The sequence below is a fragment of the Seriola dumerili genome, unplaced genomic scaffold (genome assembly GCF_002260705.1).
Source record: "Seriola dumerili isolate Sdu_G_001 unplaced genomic scaffold, Sdu_1.0 BDQW01000853.1, whole genome shotgun sequence".
NCBI lineage: Eukaryota > Metazoa > Chordata > Actinopteri > Carangiformes > Carangidae > Seriola > Seriola dumerili.
In genome coordinates, this window is record NW_019175108.1 from 319,465 (window position 1) to 334,342 (window position 14,878).

Below are 14,878 nucleotides of genomic sequence, written 5' to 3' on the forward strand. Positions count from 1 at the left end.
CTTCCCTGGTCCGTGTCCCATCCCTCCACCACGTTTAATGCAAATCGGTTCAGTACTTTTTGCGAAATCCCGCAGACAAACAGTCAGCTGAAAACACGATAACAACTAGAAAACTAGAAAGTCCTCTATGGGAACTTTTACTTTGTTGCAATAGTGACTTTATGCCCACAGGGAACGAGTTTTTGACGCAGGCTACCAAGGAATTTCTCAAGGCATCCCACTCACACTCCAGAATTCATGGACACGTGAATGAAACATTTCCGCTTCTTCTGATTAACCTGAGTGGGTGGAGGCATCGCCGACAGTACAAAAAAGATTTCCCCTCGGATTCACTCTCACTTTCAGCAGCTTGTGTTACGCAAACAGCATCTCCTCCCTGCAACTCACTTCAGGAAAGCATCGTTCAAACCGAGATGGCAGTCATGATAAGGAACGAGGTTTTCTCCTGTTTTGTTTTCTACGGTGTCCTGCTGGTGATAAAAATGTACATTATAGCGATAATAACGGGACAAGTGAGGCTCCGTAAAAAGGTGAGTCCGTGATTAATAAAGAATTAAGGACAACAGCAGTGACAGCAACATAATATTCACTGTTCACTGATGAAAAGTTTGTTTTTCTTTCCTGAAAGGCTTTTGCCAACCCTGAGGACGCGCTGAGACACGGAGGTTTACAGTATCACAGAGAGGATCCATATGTGGAAAGATGCCGGAGGTGAGAGCAGAGGGCTTTTACTGTGAAAGAAATACTTATTTACTTATTTATAGATTATAACAATGAGAAAAAAAACACCAACTGTTATTTTTTTGGCTAGATTTGACTAGATTATTCAAACATTTGTTTAATCTAAATCTTAATAAATAGAAGTGGCAGTAATACTCTGTGACGACTGACAGTCCTGCATCGAAAATGTTACTCAAGTATAAGTATCAGGAGCAAAATGTACTGACAGTAGGCCTAAACAGTATGGTATTCACCACAGTATATCATTGGATTGTCATTGATGCAGTAAAACTTAACTACCATCTTTGGTTAGGGTATATTTTACATACTGTTTAGTGGCTTAATCCATAACAATGCTATAATTTTTTATGAGTTCATCATATGTGAAACGTTAATTTGTAAAGTAGCTTAAAGGTTTCAAAGAAAGTGAACTAAAGAGTAGAATTGTAGTGGACTAAAAGTACAGTTGTTGGCATTAAATGAAAATACCCAAGTAAAGTGCATTACTTCAAATTTGTGCTTATGTTCAGTAAAAGTGCATAAATGTGCTTTGTTACTTTCCACCACTGATAGCATCAGAACGGCTGTTCACTTCTTTCCCTACTGTTTCTAAATTAGGATATTTCTATCATGATTATTATTGTGTATCTGTTTAGGAAAAGCTTGTGTTAAAAGGAAACAAGTTTATTCACACTGACTGTTCACTGGTTTTGGTGAAGCTTCTGGGATTTCTTTGGCTTTGGTTCATTTTACCAACATGCATGTGCCAAATGATAAAAATAATGAAAAGAAAAACGAATCTCACTTGGATATTTCCTGCAAATGTCAATTTCCCTGTAATTATAAAAGGATATTTTTTTTCTGTGTTTCTGTGAGTTAAATTTTTCCATTTAGATGCAGCTCTTTAGTCAGACCATGTGTTTTATTTTGGCAGCCTGTGGTAATTTTGCTGAGCTTTGTTTTAACTTGTCATGATCCATGACAGTAGTGAGGAAAGCAGATTTTTTTCTACTAGTAAAAAAAGTAAATCTCAGTGGTGACTTAGTCATGCTACAACATTGTGCTAAAATAGTCTGCAAGTCTATTCACCTCTCCCATAATGTACTCTTTCTGCAAGAATTGTTAAGAGGGCAGATTGCCAGGATTAATATTATTATAAAGTTGAATCCTGTGGGTGGAGAGGAAGCAGGAAATTCACATGGCTGTTAAGTAAAAAACTAAATGAGTATGAATCAGTTGTTTAACTCTTGCTCTTTGTTTTATTATGTCTTTATTATTTACCACTCTGTGCCTGTATGCCTGTTGGGATTCCTTAGCTCTCCCTTCTCACTTAATGTTGTAAGGTATCTGTCTCCTCAACCCATCATGTTCAGACGCCTGCTGTTGTATGATGCATGTGAGACTAGCAGACTGACTGAAAGTGATGAGTAATGTTTACTTAGACGTCCTGTCACCCTTCAGACGACCGACTTTGCAGAAATAATCTCAAATTCTAATGAGTAACTGGAATAATTGAGGAATGTCTTATAGAGTGTCATCACTTCACTGAGTCACAACATTACAGGCTATGAGAAGCAGACGTGTGTGTCCGTGGTCAGACTCTGTACGTGAGTGTGACTGAATCTCCTCTCTCCGACAGAGCTCACACTAACGACATGGAGAACATCTTCCCCTTCCTCTTCCTTGGTGCCATCTACTCCCTGACTGGACCTTCGCTGGCTGTGGCCCGCCTCCACTTCCTCGTCTTCTTCCTCGGCCGCATGCTGCACACCGTCGCTTACTTGTCGGCCCTTCGAGCGCCCACCCGCTCTCTGGCCTACACCGTGGCGCAGATACCGTGCGTCTCCATGGCTGTGCAGATTCTCATGGCAGTTGCGGCGTACGCCTAAATATCCAGAGATGAGGGACTGAAGTCTTCTGGCTCGTAAAGGTGTCGGTTACAATTTGCAACCTGTGTCAGAAAAAAAGCAGGAGGAAGATAGTGAGAAGCCTCCAGGGAGGGAGAGCGTGAGAGACGAGAATGTCAGTGGGAGTGCAATATATTGCCAAGGTGTGCGATTACAACACCGCTGGGTGTTGTGAGAATTTGTCAGTATTTTCTGTTGTTTTATTTACAAATGTGACGATGTTTTAAAAGTTAATTGAAGTTGCCAATTTGTACTGTACTTGTACTGGTGTATTTAAAATGCAAATGAAGGTTGGACTTAGAAACTCACTGACTGACAGTTGTAGACATTTGCCTCAAGCCACGGGAACATTTTTCAGCACTGCACTGTACAGTATGTTGATGCCTGCCCCCTTTTTGTGTTTACACACAACACAGACTACCATTCATGTGGTGTTGTATCCACTGTGGTTTCCTGTGTGGATACTCCATCTGTTGTGTTAACATTTTTTTGCATGCTACCTTCAACAAAAGCATAAAGTGGATCCTGGCATGATGACTAATTATGTGTTATAAGATTTTAATACCGCTCCAGTGGAATATTTATATATTTTTACTGTGAGAGTCAAAACTGTCTCTCAAGTTCCTAAGGAAGAAGAAAGAGGTTTTGGACTGAGAAATGAATCTTTACAACAACTTGCAGGGAAAGAAAGAACATAAAAAGCAGTGGAGTAGGTGTTCTGATGTCTAGTATTTAATTTTATCTGTGAAAACACATTTCAAAACCGTTTTTAAAGTATTGCAATAATAATTTATTCTTCAGTTTATTGTACATAGTGATGTTTTTGATTCACTGGATACACTTTTTGTAGCCAATAAAACAAACCACAACCAAACTGTGCCATGCTGTACTTAATGGTTTGTCAATTCAGTGATTTATTCAGGGGATCATTGTTGACTTTGCCTGCTTGTGCAAAGACAGCGTGTTCCAGTGTGAAGGGGAAAGGGCCCCACTTTGTGTGTGAGAGTGAGACGATCCAGAAGTCTGCGGCAAAGCTCCAGCATTCCTTTACCTATTATGTAAGATCTTTCGACTGTGCTGTGTTCTCTGTTGTATCCTGTGGGGATGGATAGGGCTGGGGAACATTATAGACGTACTGAGAGACCTTAGGGGGCTCAGTCATGCATTCACACTGAACACGATTACAGTACGTATGGTGTGGTGTGTGTGTGTGTGTGTGTGTGTGTCAACCGGTTCAAATCACTTGCTGCGTTATGAGCGAAAGGTTCTGTTTTCCCATGTTTTCACATCATCTGTTGCTCAGTTCTTTCACTCTCTCCTGTGTGATTTGTATTTGGCGAGAAGAGATAATTTTCCAACATGATGTAATCCTAGTAATTCCATTTGCAGTGATTTTCCTACGAGTGATGACTGATGACTCAGCTTGAAATTACAAAGCAGGAATGTTTTGTGATTATAGTTTTTACCCTCTAAACAATAGAAATATAACAAGCCCAGAGAGCATGGAAGGACTGGTAAATCCTTTGCTTTGAATGAATGGGCCTCAACACTATATATGATCTGGGTGAAACATAAAGCTATTAACATGCCAGAGAGAGGGGTGTGTCTGTCCTTTGTAAGCGTCAGTGGTGTGGTCGTCTCAACCTGCCTGTGCCCTCAGGGGAAAATGGAAACGAGACACACGTCCTCTATCCTATTACTCCTCACATTTCCTCTCTTTGCCACTCACTTTTTCACCCAATGAACTCACAGGGAGCTGACTCTCTCTCACACACACACACACACACACATACACACACACACACACACACACACCACACACACACACACACACACACACACACACACACACACACACACACACACACACACACACACACACACACAAATCACAGACCGCAATGTAGTTAAACTTGCTGAGTAACCGGAAATGTATGGCTACATAAAAATAACTTTTATTTCATGGCAGATCAGGTGATGACTCTTACAAAAGCTCTGTTTTGGTTGCCCCTGGCTGGTCCCTGTTAGGAGATCAGTTTATGTTGGATAGGGTGGTCTATTGTTCACAGGGTGCAGGGTCATCTGGCTCCTACAATAAAGAAACAGAGTGGTGAGAGCCAGAAATTTAACAAGCAATAAACTGGGGCAAAGCACATTTTTTTTGTGGTTTCATCATAGTGCAATTATACCATTACTTAGCTCCACCTCGTGGCCACACACAGACAGTATTGAAACAAACCTGTGGTTTGTGCAATTTTGACTTTCTGCAGGGACTAACTGTGGCTTTCTGCATAATCACACTCAAACTCCTAATTTTTTTTTACATTCTTTTAAATTATTATTATTTTTTTAAATTACTGTAAATATTACAGAGACAGACACAGAGAAATGAGTGGAAAATAGTGAAGTGAGTATAATTTTAGCCTTGAGAAATCCCTCCATCATGTCATGAACAGTTCAGTGATGAAAGGTTTGAGAATTTTGAAGATCTGTCAGAGGTGAGACTGAAACTCAGGAGCTTGGCATCAATTACCTTTCTGTCACACACAGACAATAAAGCTCCCGAACACAGAAAATGTGTTACTGAACAGAAAGCAATGAAACGGTCAGGTGAAAGAAAGAACTAAAAATAGCAAAAAGAGAAATCAGATGTACATAAAGACGATAAAATATACAAACTTCACCAGGTGAAGTAAGATGAGCTAAGATGGTAAAATGATAAAAGAGTCACTTAAGCCTTTGAAAATCAATTGTCAATAGCTTTTCAATTTTCATTTTCATGTGGTCATAGAACGCCCACATGAGTATGTGAAAATGAAAATGAAAATTGTATTACAACATTTTCTTTTTTAATTTTCTCTGCTTTGCTGGACTGATGAGCAGCAGGAGAACAGGTGTGCTACCTGGGCAGCTCACACAGGTGCCTTGAGTGTTCTTTGTTCTGTGTCCTGAGCTTCTTCTCTGTTCGCCCTTCACCTGAGCCGCTTCCCTCTATCATTTCACCGTTGTTCCTGAGTGCGTCGAGTGAGTTTATATCATTATATTTCCTCAGATCATGTTTATTTTGTTGTTAAGTAGTACATGTAATCTCCTTTGTTAGTTCTCACATGATTATATATTTAGAGTGAGAATGTATTGATGTACTGATGTTGATTTAGAATTGTTTGTTGCTTCATTCAAGATAATATGGTATAATCTGTGTGTGCGCTTTCTTTCATTTGGAGAAATATAAACACTCAACTGTAACCACCTACTTTAATTTTCAAGTTTACATGATTTTCTTAAGAAAGTCCCCAATAGACTTCTATCATGACTTATAATTTTAGCCTGTTATTTCTCTGCAACAGATGCTTTGAGGATGGGACACTATATTTTAACCATTTCTTATTGCTGTGCCAAAGAACAGATTTGTGAATATAATAATAACACTCAGCACTGTCCTCTAAAGTTAGAAACCAAAGGGAGAACCTTTACAATGTGTAAAATCATTAATGTTGCTCTGATGCTGTGTGGCCATAAAATGTTTGTGTAATTTCTTACACCAAAATGTAAGAGTTTCAAATCTTAAGCTTTATATCCAATTAAAAATCTGGATGAGACCTGTTAGGATGTACACTACACAGCTACTGCAGATTATGTGGTTAATGAGGTAACCTAGTGTCTCAAAGTAATGTCAGCTATATAACTTCAGTAGCCTGACTGATGAAAGCAAGCCTTTTTTTCAGAATGACATATGTCTTATGTCTTTAGTAGCTCTTAATGTGGGGGGTTCATTTAAAAAGACTAATGCAATTTCTGCATTCCACATTTTCATTTGCAATTCGGTCTTTGAATTTATTTTATCAGCAAAGTGGTTAGAGAAAAATGTTCACTTCTTGATGCCTCATGTGAACAGTGCCAGCAAATGGACTGAACGATTACAATAAACTCAGTGGTAAAGAAATGACACCAGTTATCGCTTTACAGGTTGGATGTGTATGAAATGTGGTCTGTTTACAGTGCATCTCATCATCATCATCAGTGTTTAAAATTCAGCACCCTGCTTTCATCAGTCAACATAGCTTTCCTCTATGCAGCTTCTTCAAACTCCTGCTGCCAGGATTTGAACATCTTACCTCACAAGTCATTGCGTCATCAGGCGGGCTTCCAATTGCCTTTGGAACTGATTGTTAAAATTTTATTTGATAACCTTTTTTAACAAAACCATAAATCTTAGGCTTATAGCGAAACCGCACACCACTTTTATCTCCAAGAAAAGACAAATTATGTAAAAGCAAGACAGTCTACAGACTGATGATGGTGCTAGATGACAAGTCAGGGGATCACCAAGGTTACTGCAAATTCATCCTGTGGGTAATGTGAGTGTCTGTATCCAATCCATCAAAGTGTTATTGAGACATTTCACTGAAACCACAAATGTGAAGAATCATCAGTCGACAGGCTTCCTCCTCTATGAATGTCAGTGCAGAATTTATTGCAGAGTCAGCAGGATTCATCCTGTGGGAAACATGGATGTCAGAACAAAATTTCTCTACGATCCATCCAATAGTTGTTGCGATATCCAACATTACCGTCCACAGCCACTACCATATCTATCTGCCACTGCATCAAATTACAACTCACTAAAATGGAGTGAAATATTTTACAAGCACCTGCTGATGATGCGTTACTATGAGTCATGTATCTATGCTAAAAAATACACTTCAACAAATTGTCTCTTAAGAGAACATGGTAGTATTTACCTCAACAGGACAACCTTTGTCTCTATCTCCATAATGACCACAAGAGGGAGCTATCAGTCTAACTATAGCAAAGCCTCTCCTGCACTGTCATCTGCAAGATGCTGAATAGCTGTCTCTTCTTCTAAACTAAAAACAAACAGGTGACATTAGGAAACATTACTCCCTGTTTTTTGCTGCATCATCTGAGAATTTCCCTGTAATTTTGCACCACGCTTCACTGCTCCAATGCACATTTTTTTCCTACCATAGTTGTTAAACCTCTCTCCTTTTTATAACCAAAAAAAGAGCTAATGCCTCCTGGGATCGTTACCAAAAAGCAATTTAACCTCGCTACTGCCAATAATACCTTCCCTTTCTCAGTCTCAGCAGGAGATCACTTAGTAAAGTGTAGATTAGATTGTTAGGGAGGGAGGCTATTGACTTGGTCTCTCCTGCTCTGCGAGTGCCAGCCTAAAGAAATATGACAAGCTTTATAAATGACTAACAAAGAAAGCAAACAGGAAAGCTCCTTGTACCAAATGCAGTGAATCTTAACAGAGCTAACAGAGAGATGTCTGCATGGTGAGAACAATCTGTTCTTTCGTATGTGTTGCCTTTTTAAAGCTTTAAGTCAGCTTCCTTAACCTGTACATTTTCTTCAGCCATGCTCCATGAGGACGTGCCTAAGCACAGTGGTGATCTGAGCTAAATGCTAATGTCAACAGCTCATAATGATTTAAATGTTGAGACATTTCACTCCACGGCCTCATCAAAGTAACTGGGATGCCTCTGCTGGGAACCATGAATGTCTGTTCCAAGTTTTGTGCCAATCGATTGGGTAGATGTTGAGATATTTCACTCGATCCAAAGAGTTTTGACCTTCTGGCGGCATTAGAGGAAATGTCAGGGGATCATCAAAGTCATTTGGATTAACCTTCTGGGGAACATGAATGTCTGTACAAAATTTCATGCCAATCCATCCAAAAGTTGTTGAAATATTTTCATCTGGACCAAGGTAGTTGACCAACAAACATCCCTATACAGCCATGCCACTAGCAAGGTTACTAATCTTAAATTAGGTGACTGGTTAGTCAGTCTAAAATAGGCAGCCATGTTCCATGCCCAGCAGTCGTCCAACTCAGACACAACAGGGTTCAGCTGGTTCAGACAGCCACACACATACACTCTTACACGAACACACACACCACTGCTGTGCACACGGTTAGCTTGTCTTTGTGTGTCGCATACAGAAAAACAGGTCAGACATTGTTATTTTCTGCCTGGCATTTTAAAATAATTCGATGCCAGGACAGAACGCAGAATAGAATAATGTCCGACAATCTCTGAAAGGTATGCCTCAGTTTTGATACATTGAATACTATGTATATGTATATATATATATATATATATTTATACATATATACTGTATAGTATACTGTATAGAGTGTCATAACTGAGCGTGTAAAACTCAGTGTGTGCTCATATGAACTGTGATTGATTGAACCCTGCCTCACTTCCCCTCTGCTTCCCCGTTTCTGTCTCTCTCAGTCAATTGTATGTCCAGACACCCACGCACTCTCTCTCTCTCACACATACACACACACACACACACACACACACACACACACACACACACACACACACACACACACACACACACACACACACACACACACACACACACACACACACTGGAGTGACACATTGGTGTTGTCAGCTCAGCAGGGTGCCAACTGGCCCAGAGAAATGCCACAGAGATACCAGGCAGGGAGGAGTGAGGGACTCCTCATGGATGGAGTGCAGTCTGTGCACCTGTGTGATAATATTTTGTCCTTGTTCTTGTTTCAAGACCTACATTCATAATTTTACAGCACAAACTGTAGAAAATCCGTTTTTTTCAGTTTCATTTTATCTTTTGAGAACACATTTACATGTAACATTTGTTTTTCAGAATTTTGCAGTGCAAGTACCAGTGTCTGTTTTCAGATTATAATTCACAGCCCCCCGCACCACATACAGATCGGCTGTTAAACAGAGGAACATGGATGTAGTGGAGGAGTCCATGTCAGTGGTAAGATACTGTTACTAAAGTAACGGTAGTACCACACTGTAGAAATACTCGATTACAAGTAAAAGTCCTGTATTAAAAATCTCAAGAAAAAGAACAGGATTTTTTTCAGCAAAATATCAAAAGTAGAAATTCACATTCTACAGGAGAATGTCTTCTCTCAGAATTATATCATATTATTTAATAAATTATTTTATATTTAATCATCTTAATCTGCATTGTAACTATAGCTGAGAGGAATAACCAGTCAATTCACAATCGATCCAAGTATTAACTTAATTTCCTTCACAAAATAACAAAGAATTCAATTATTCATTAATGTGATATCTGTAATATAAAGAAGAATTGTGTACCGACCTTTCTCAAGGTGAACAGTTTTACTTGTCAAACACATGGCGTCTGTTGGCTGTGGCACGGCTGGTGGATGCTGGCCGTCACATGGCTGACTGGGACACCTGAATAAAATGTTATTTCACCTGCTATGCTAAAGGTCTACAGTGATCTGTAGCAATTAAAGTGTATGACATATTTAATTTTGTAATTAATATAAAACTTAATTTTATAATAACTGTTATGCATATATGTGCTATTATGGACATAATGTGCCAACAGTGAAAAGATGTTTTACCCACAAGCCCCACCCTCACTCCTGAGCAGCACCATGGCAATAAGGTCTTAATTGTGGCCCCATGCCAAGTCAGGGCAGATGGTTGTCTCCGTGCCAACAAATAATGAACACAAACCCTTTCATATTACATGTTATTATGTTGCTTTACAGGTAGTTGACATAAATCCATTTGATTTAGGGATATCTTATATTCACAGCGAGAGTGAGCAATACAAATATTCTAAAATAATGAGAATTTTTTAAAGACAGAAGATAGAATAAAATCATAAAACACAAAAACAACAGGAAGCATACAAATAATGAAATTTAAAATGAAGGAATTAATTAAAAATGAGTTTTTGGAAGTGAGGGGCATGAACTGAAAGGGCTCAGTGACCCCGAGTAACAAAGTGAGGGGTTGGAACTACCAGGAGACCCCTGCCTGAGGATGTCAAGGTTGCACTGCTGTTCACAAGGCATTAACAATTCAAGTAGGTGCTTGACTGTGCAAACCTTTAAAACCTAGTAACAAAATCTTCAAATCAATTCTAAAACTAATGCTATCTGATTCCCCTGACTTTGCTCTTTTTGATGAGCGAGCTATTAACTGATGATACAGGCCGGAGCAAAGAGAATTACAGCAGTCAAAATGAGAGGAAATAAAAACATGGACTACTGTCTCAAGACCTGTAAAAATAATTTAATATTAGCAACTGTCCTCAGCTGACTGAGGCAGAGGAACTGTAGGGGGTGGCAAATAAAAGAACATACTGATTCCCATATAACTGTGCATACAGACTGTAATTCACCTTGTGGCACAAGCAACAGTGGAAAGGTTTGTTGTCTTTCCTCACTGATTATGGGAATATTCCATACGGTCGCAGTCTTTACATTGTTTAATTCACTGTGATAGAAATGAGACTACAGGGGGTGAGTCTACAATGAAAATGTTTTTTCTATATATATGTATATATACTTTATATATGTATGTCACAAAAAAAGGAGAAAATAATGCTGCTTTTTAGGGGGAAACACAAGCAGTCAGTTACAGCTCTTGCTGTCCCTACAAGGATATGTCTGTGGCCTCCATAACCCTGACATTTCTGAGGATGTCAACAAATGCTCACCTCCTGGGTTTATGCATGTAGCCGCCACATGTACAATGCAACCCCTTAATGCAGAAGTATGAATCCAGGCTTGAAGACAGATTTGCAGTGCCACCATATTTGAGAGTTGTGTATAATCAGCATTGACACGAAAATGAATGCTATGTTTATGAAATTACTGAAAATTGAAGAGGACCTAAAATTGACCCTTGGGGGACACCACAGGTGAGGCAGACAGACGTGAACCTCTGTCATAAAAGGTAGAAGCAAAACCAATCAAGCCAATCAATGCAAACCCACTTTATTAAACTGTTGATTTAAATTCACTGTCAAACGTTGAACTCAAATCAAGCAGCATCAAAACAGAACAATAACCAGGGTCATCAGGAAGCAGTAAATCATTGATCACTTTGATGAGTGTGGGTTTCAATGCTATGAAAGGAGTAAACGCCACAGAAAGCAGTAGAAAAATCTACTGCAATATAACAACACACTTTGGTAAGTGTTCACATCATTTTGTCTAAAAGAATACTGTTGTCTGTATTTGTATATTTACATTTCTTTCCCCTTTGTTTCAAATAAATCCCTTTGGTTTCCAGTCTCAGTCAGTGCATTATACAGTGTGTCAATTCTTTGTTGTTTTTTTATAAGTGACCTGAGGCATCACAGGATTTGATGTTTTGTAAAACCCAGAAGGGTTTAAGGTTTTTGAATTATTAAAATCCTTCCATGTTCATTTTTGAACTGCCTGTCTACACACACACACAGACACATATGTGTCCAAACAAAATCCTTGCAGTCCTATCCATCAATCCTCAAAAATAAAACACACACACACACACACACACACACACACACACACACACACACACACACACACACACACAGACACATACATGTCCATCTCATCCTTCTCTGTGTCTCGGAGACTTTTGGTTGCAGCCTGTTGTATTTTTAATGTCTTCCTTCTTTCCCAGCTGTGTATGATGAATGTTTGATACGACCTCCCATGGCCTTAGGAGAATATGACCGAGCCCAGCCCACCAGGCCACAAAGGCCCTGAAATATTCACATCGAGGAGCTGCTGAGTGGACTCCTGTTCCTGATAGCCTTTTTAAGTTAATAACCCACCTGCAGTGACCCCATCCATGAGAGTGAATCACATCAATGAGGCTTGCCAGAGGGAACTCCAGCACTAAAGTCAGGATTGTGTGTGTGTGTGTGCGCGTGCGCGCATGCACATGTCCTTTTGTATCTATGAATCTTGTTCTGTCTCTGTCAAGGTTGTTCTTGCAGCAGTTGGACACAGCTCTCAAGTCTGTCTGCTTTCACTCAGGGAAAAGTTTCAGCTGCTAGATTATTTTCCTATTCTCCTTTTGTCCTATCTTTTTTGTCACAGGAGGCAGATGCAAAAGTTTTACTTAGATAATAAAACAACAAAAATTTAAGTAGACAAAGTCCAAAGGGTTGGGCTGAGGCAAGGCGGAAGTTGCAGAGTCTGATATGACAGCAGAATCAAAACATTAGAAACAACTGGACTGAATGAATGAAAGGATGAACAAGCAGACTGAAACTCAAACCCCAGTCACTTTAATATTCATATCATAAGAAAGAATGGCTAAATATTCACTGCCAACTATATTTAACATCTACACATACTAAACACACTCTATTTTCTTTGTAATAAAAATATGACAGGCTGCAATCCTGTGATCTGTGTTCTTTTCATTTCCTATTCATTTGTAGTTGCCCATCCTTAACTACCCCACCCCCACCACCACCCGACTCCTCTTATCTGTTATTTATTTCATATAAAAAATTGCTTCTTGTTTGATGGAGGCTTTTTCACAATCAAAGAGGGTTTTTTTTTTAATGAATCTCTCAAATGTCCCTTTTAGACTGTGAGAGACCAACCTGAGTCGGATCAAAGATGGATACTGTGATCAGACATTCATATTTACGTCCATTATTTCTATTTGTGAATGACACTGGTAATGTTAAAAGCCAAACACTTAATGCACTTGTGGGTAAATGAAAGCCAGAAACATCATGTGGGGACTATGCTTGGGACCATTTTCTGTGTGAGCGTATGACACTTGACAGAGGTATGACTACAGGAAAACTGAGGATGACAAAGTTCACAAGATTTACTGTTGCAATGTTCTGAATTCCTCTTAAACTAAAAATAAATGAAATTAGATTAGATTAAATAAAGCTTTATTTGTGGGCCTATGGGTTTAAGGGGTTGACAATGAACTATACATCTTCGGTTCAAGTTCAGCCGTAGTCATTCCCTAACATGGACATATAATATATGGCTGCAAGTCATTGTCATGATTACAATAAGAAACATGGTTAAGCTTATGGGACAGTCATGGTTTGGTTGGGTGCAGGCACAAAAACAACTGAAGATTGAATGTTTGATAGTTTGGGTTACGATAAGTACTTTGTCATGGTTACAATAATAAAGTTAAGGTTGTTGACTGATCACGGATAAAAGAGACAATAATGACTATCAGTTTCCTGTGTGAATATCATGTATTTGCTGAACTTCCTCCTTTGCTCCCGTCATAATTACTACAGCAACTACAATTCGCCTAACAATGAAACGTAACTGTAAGTCAATGAGCTGCTTGTACAGGTGGCCTATGGGCTCCTTTACTACAGGGGATAGTCTCAATTTCCTAATGCAACTTAATAGCATCTATCATGAGACCCTGCCTACACCCACCTCTTTTAGCAACGATATCGTTATTTTTTTTAAACCGATAACAGATAAAATAAATTAATTTTAGATTGCGCTTTAGCTCTGATGCAGCCGTCTCTGTCTAATTTGCTGTTTCCACTCTGTGATCTGGAGCAATGCCCCGCCCACTGCACCATCTGATTGGTTATACGTCACGAGATATAGCCTATCACGCTGAAGGCTGCTATGTACACAGACGACCATAGACTAGAGCAGCTGCGGTTAACGAGCAGAGCAGTTTGTCGAAGGTAAGAAAGCAGACATCAGTGAAGATGTAATAAACTTCACAATCCTCTTCACTGAAGTTACAACAACACCACACTCTGATGAACTAGTTAATCCGTTGATCCAAGACACACCGAGCAAGAGAGAGAGAGAAGCTATCGCTAACTGCTAAGCTAAAAATAACTAGCATGTGAATAGGATGTAAACAACTACTGAATTAGTGAAAATCGCCAAAAGGAGCAGAGAGCTGTGAGAGCTGGAGCTGAACTGGTGTGAGTTTAAATGTACAGCAGGTAGTTAGTCACTGTGATGAAGAAAACGACAACATTAACTGTGTTCAGACAGAGCAGCAATAAACGCTACCATTAACAGAAACTCCAGAGAGTGGAGATGACACACTGACTGCAGCACGTCAAAGGTCACTAACTACTGTTGATGAAAAGACATTTTACTACAGTTGAAGTAAAATTCCTGTGTACAAATGTTCAAAGATAAAAGTACAAAGTAGCCTAAGTCAGTTAAAATGTCAATGTAAACCTGTTACTGTGTTACATTTTAAGGGGAGAGGTAAAACTTATGATGATAATAATAATATATGTATTATATTATTAAATTAAAGAGCATCTTTAGGATGCAAGGTGAATCAGTTCACAGACAATTCATTCCAGTCAGGCACTTTGCAGTCTGTGCATACAACTGATAATTACTAATATACACTCAGTTGGCAATTTATTAGAAACATCCAGCTAAAACTGATGTTACAGTCCTGCAGTAAGTC

The 14,878-nt window shown here is 39.2% G+C and overlaps 1 protein-coding gene across 1 annotated transcript; it reads left to right on the plus strand.

Annotated features, from left to right (window-relative positions):
- The first annotated feature begins 288 nt into the window (after positions 1 to 288).
- Positions 289 to 3,501, plus strand: ptges (prostaglandin E synthase). Its single transcript, XM_022766446.1, has 3 exons — positions 289 to 530; positions 629 to 711; positions 2,360 to 3,501. The coding sequence occupies exons 1-3, from the start codon at positions 414 to 416 to the stop codon at positions 2,607 to 2,609; spliced, it is 450 nt and encodes a 149-aa protein (XP_022622167.1). The 5' UTR covers positions 289 to 413; the 3' UTR covers positions 2,610 to 3,501.
- Positions 3,502 to 14,878: the final 11,377 nt, after the last annotated feature.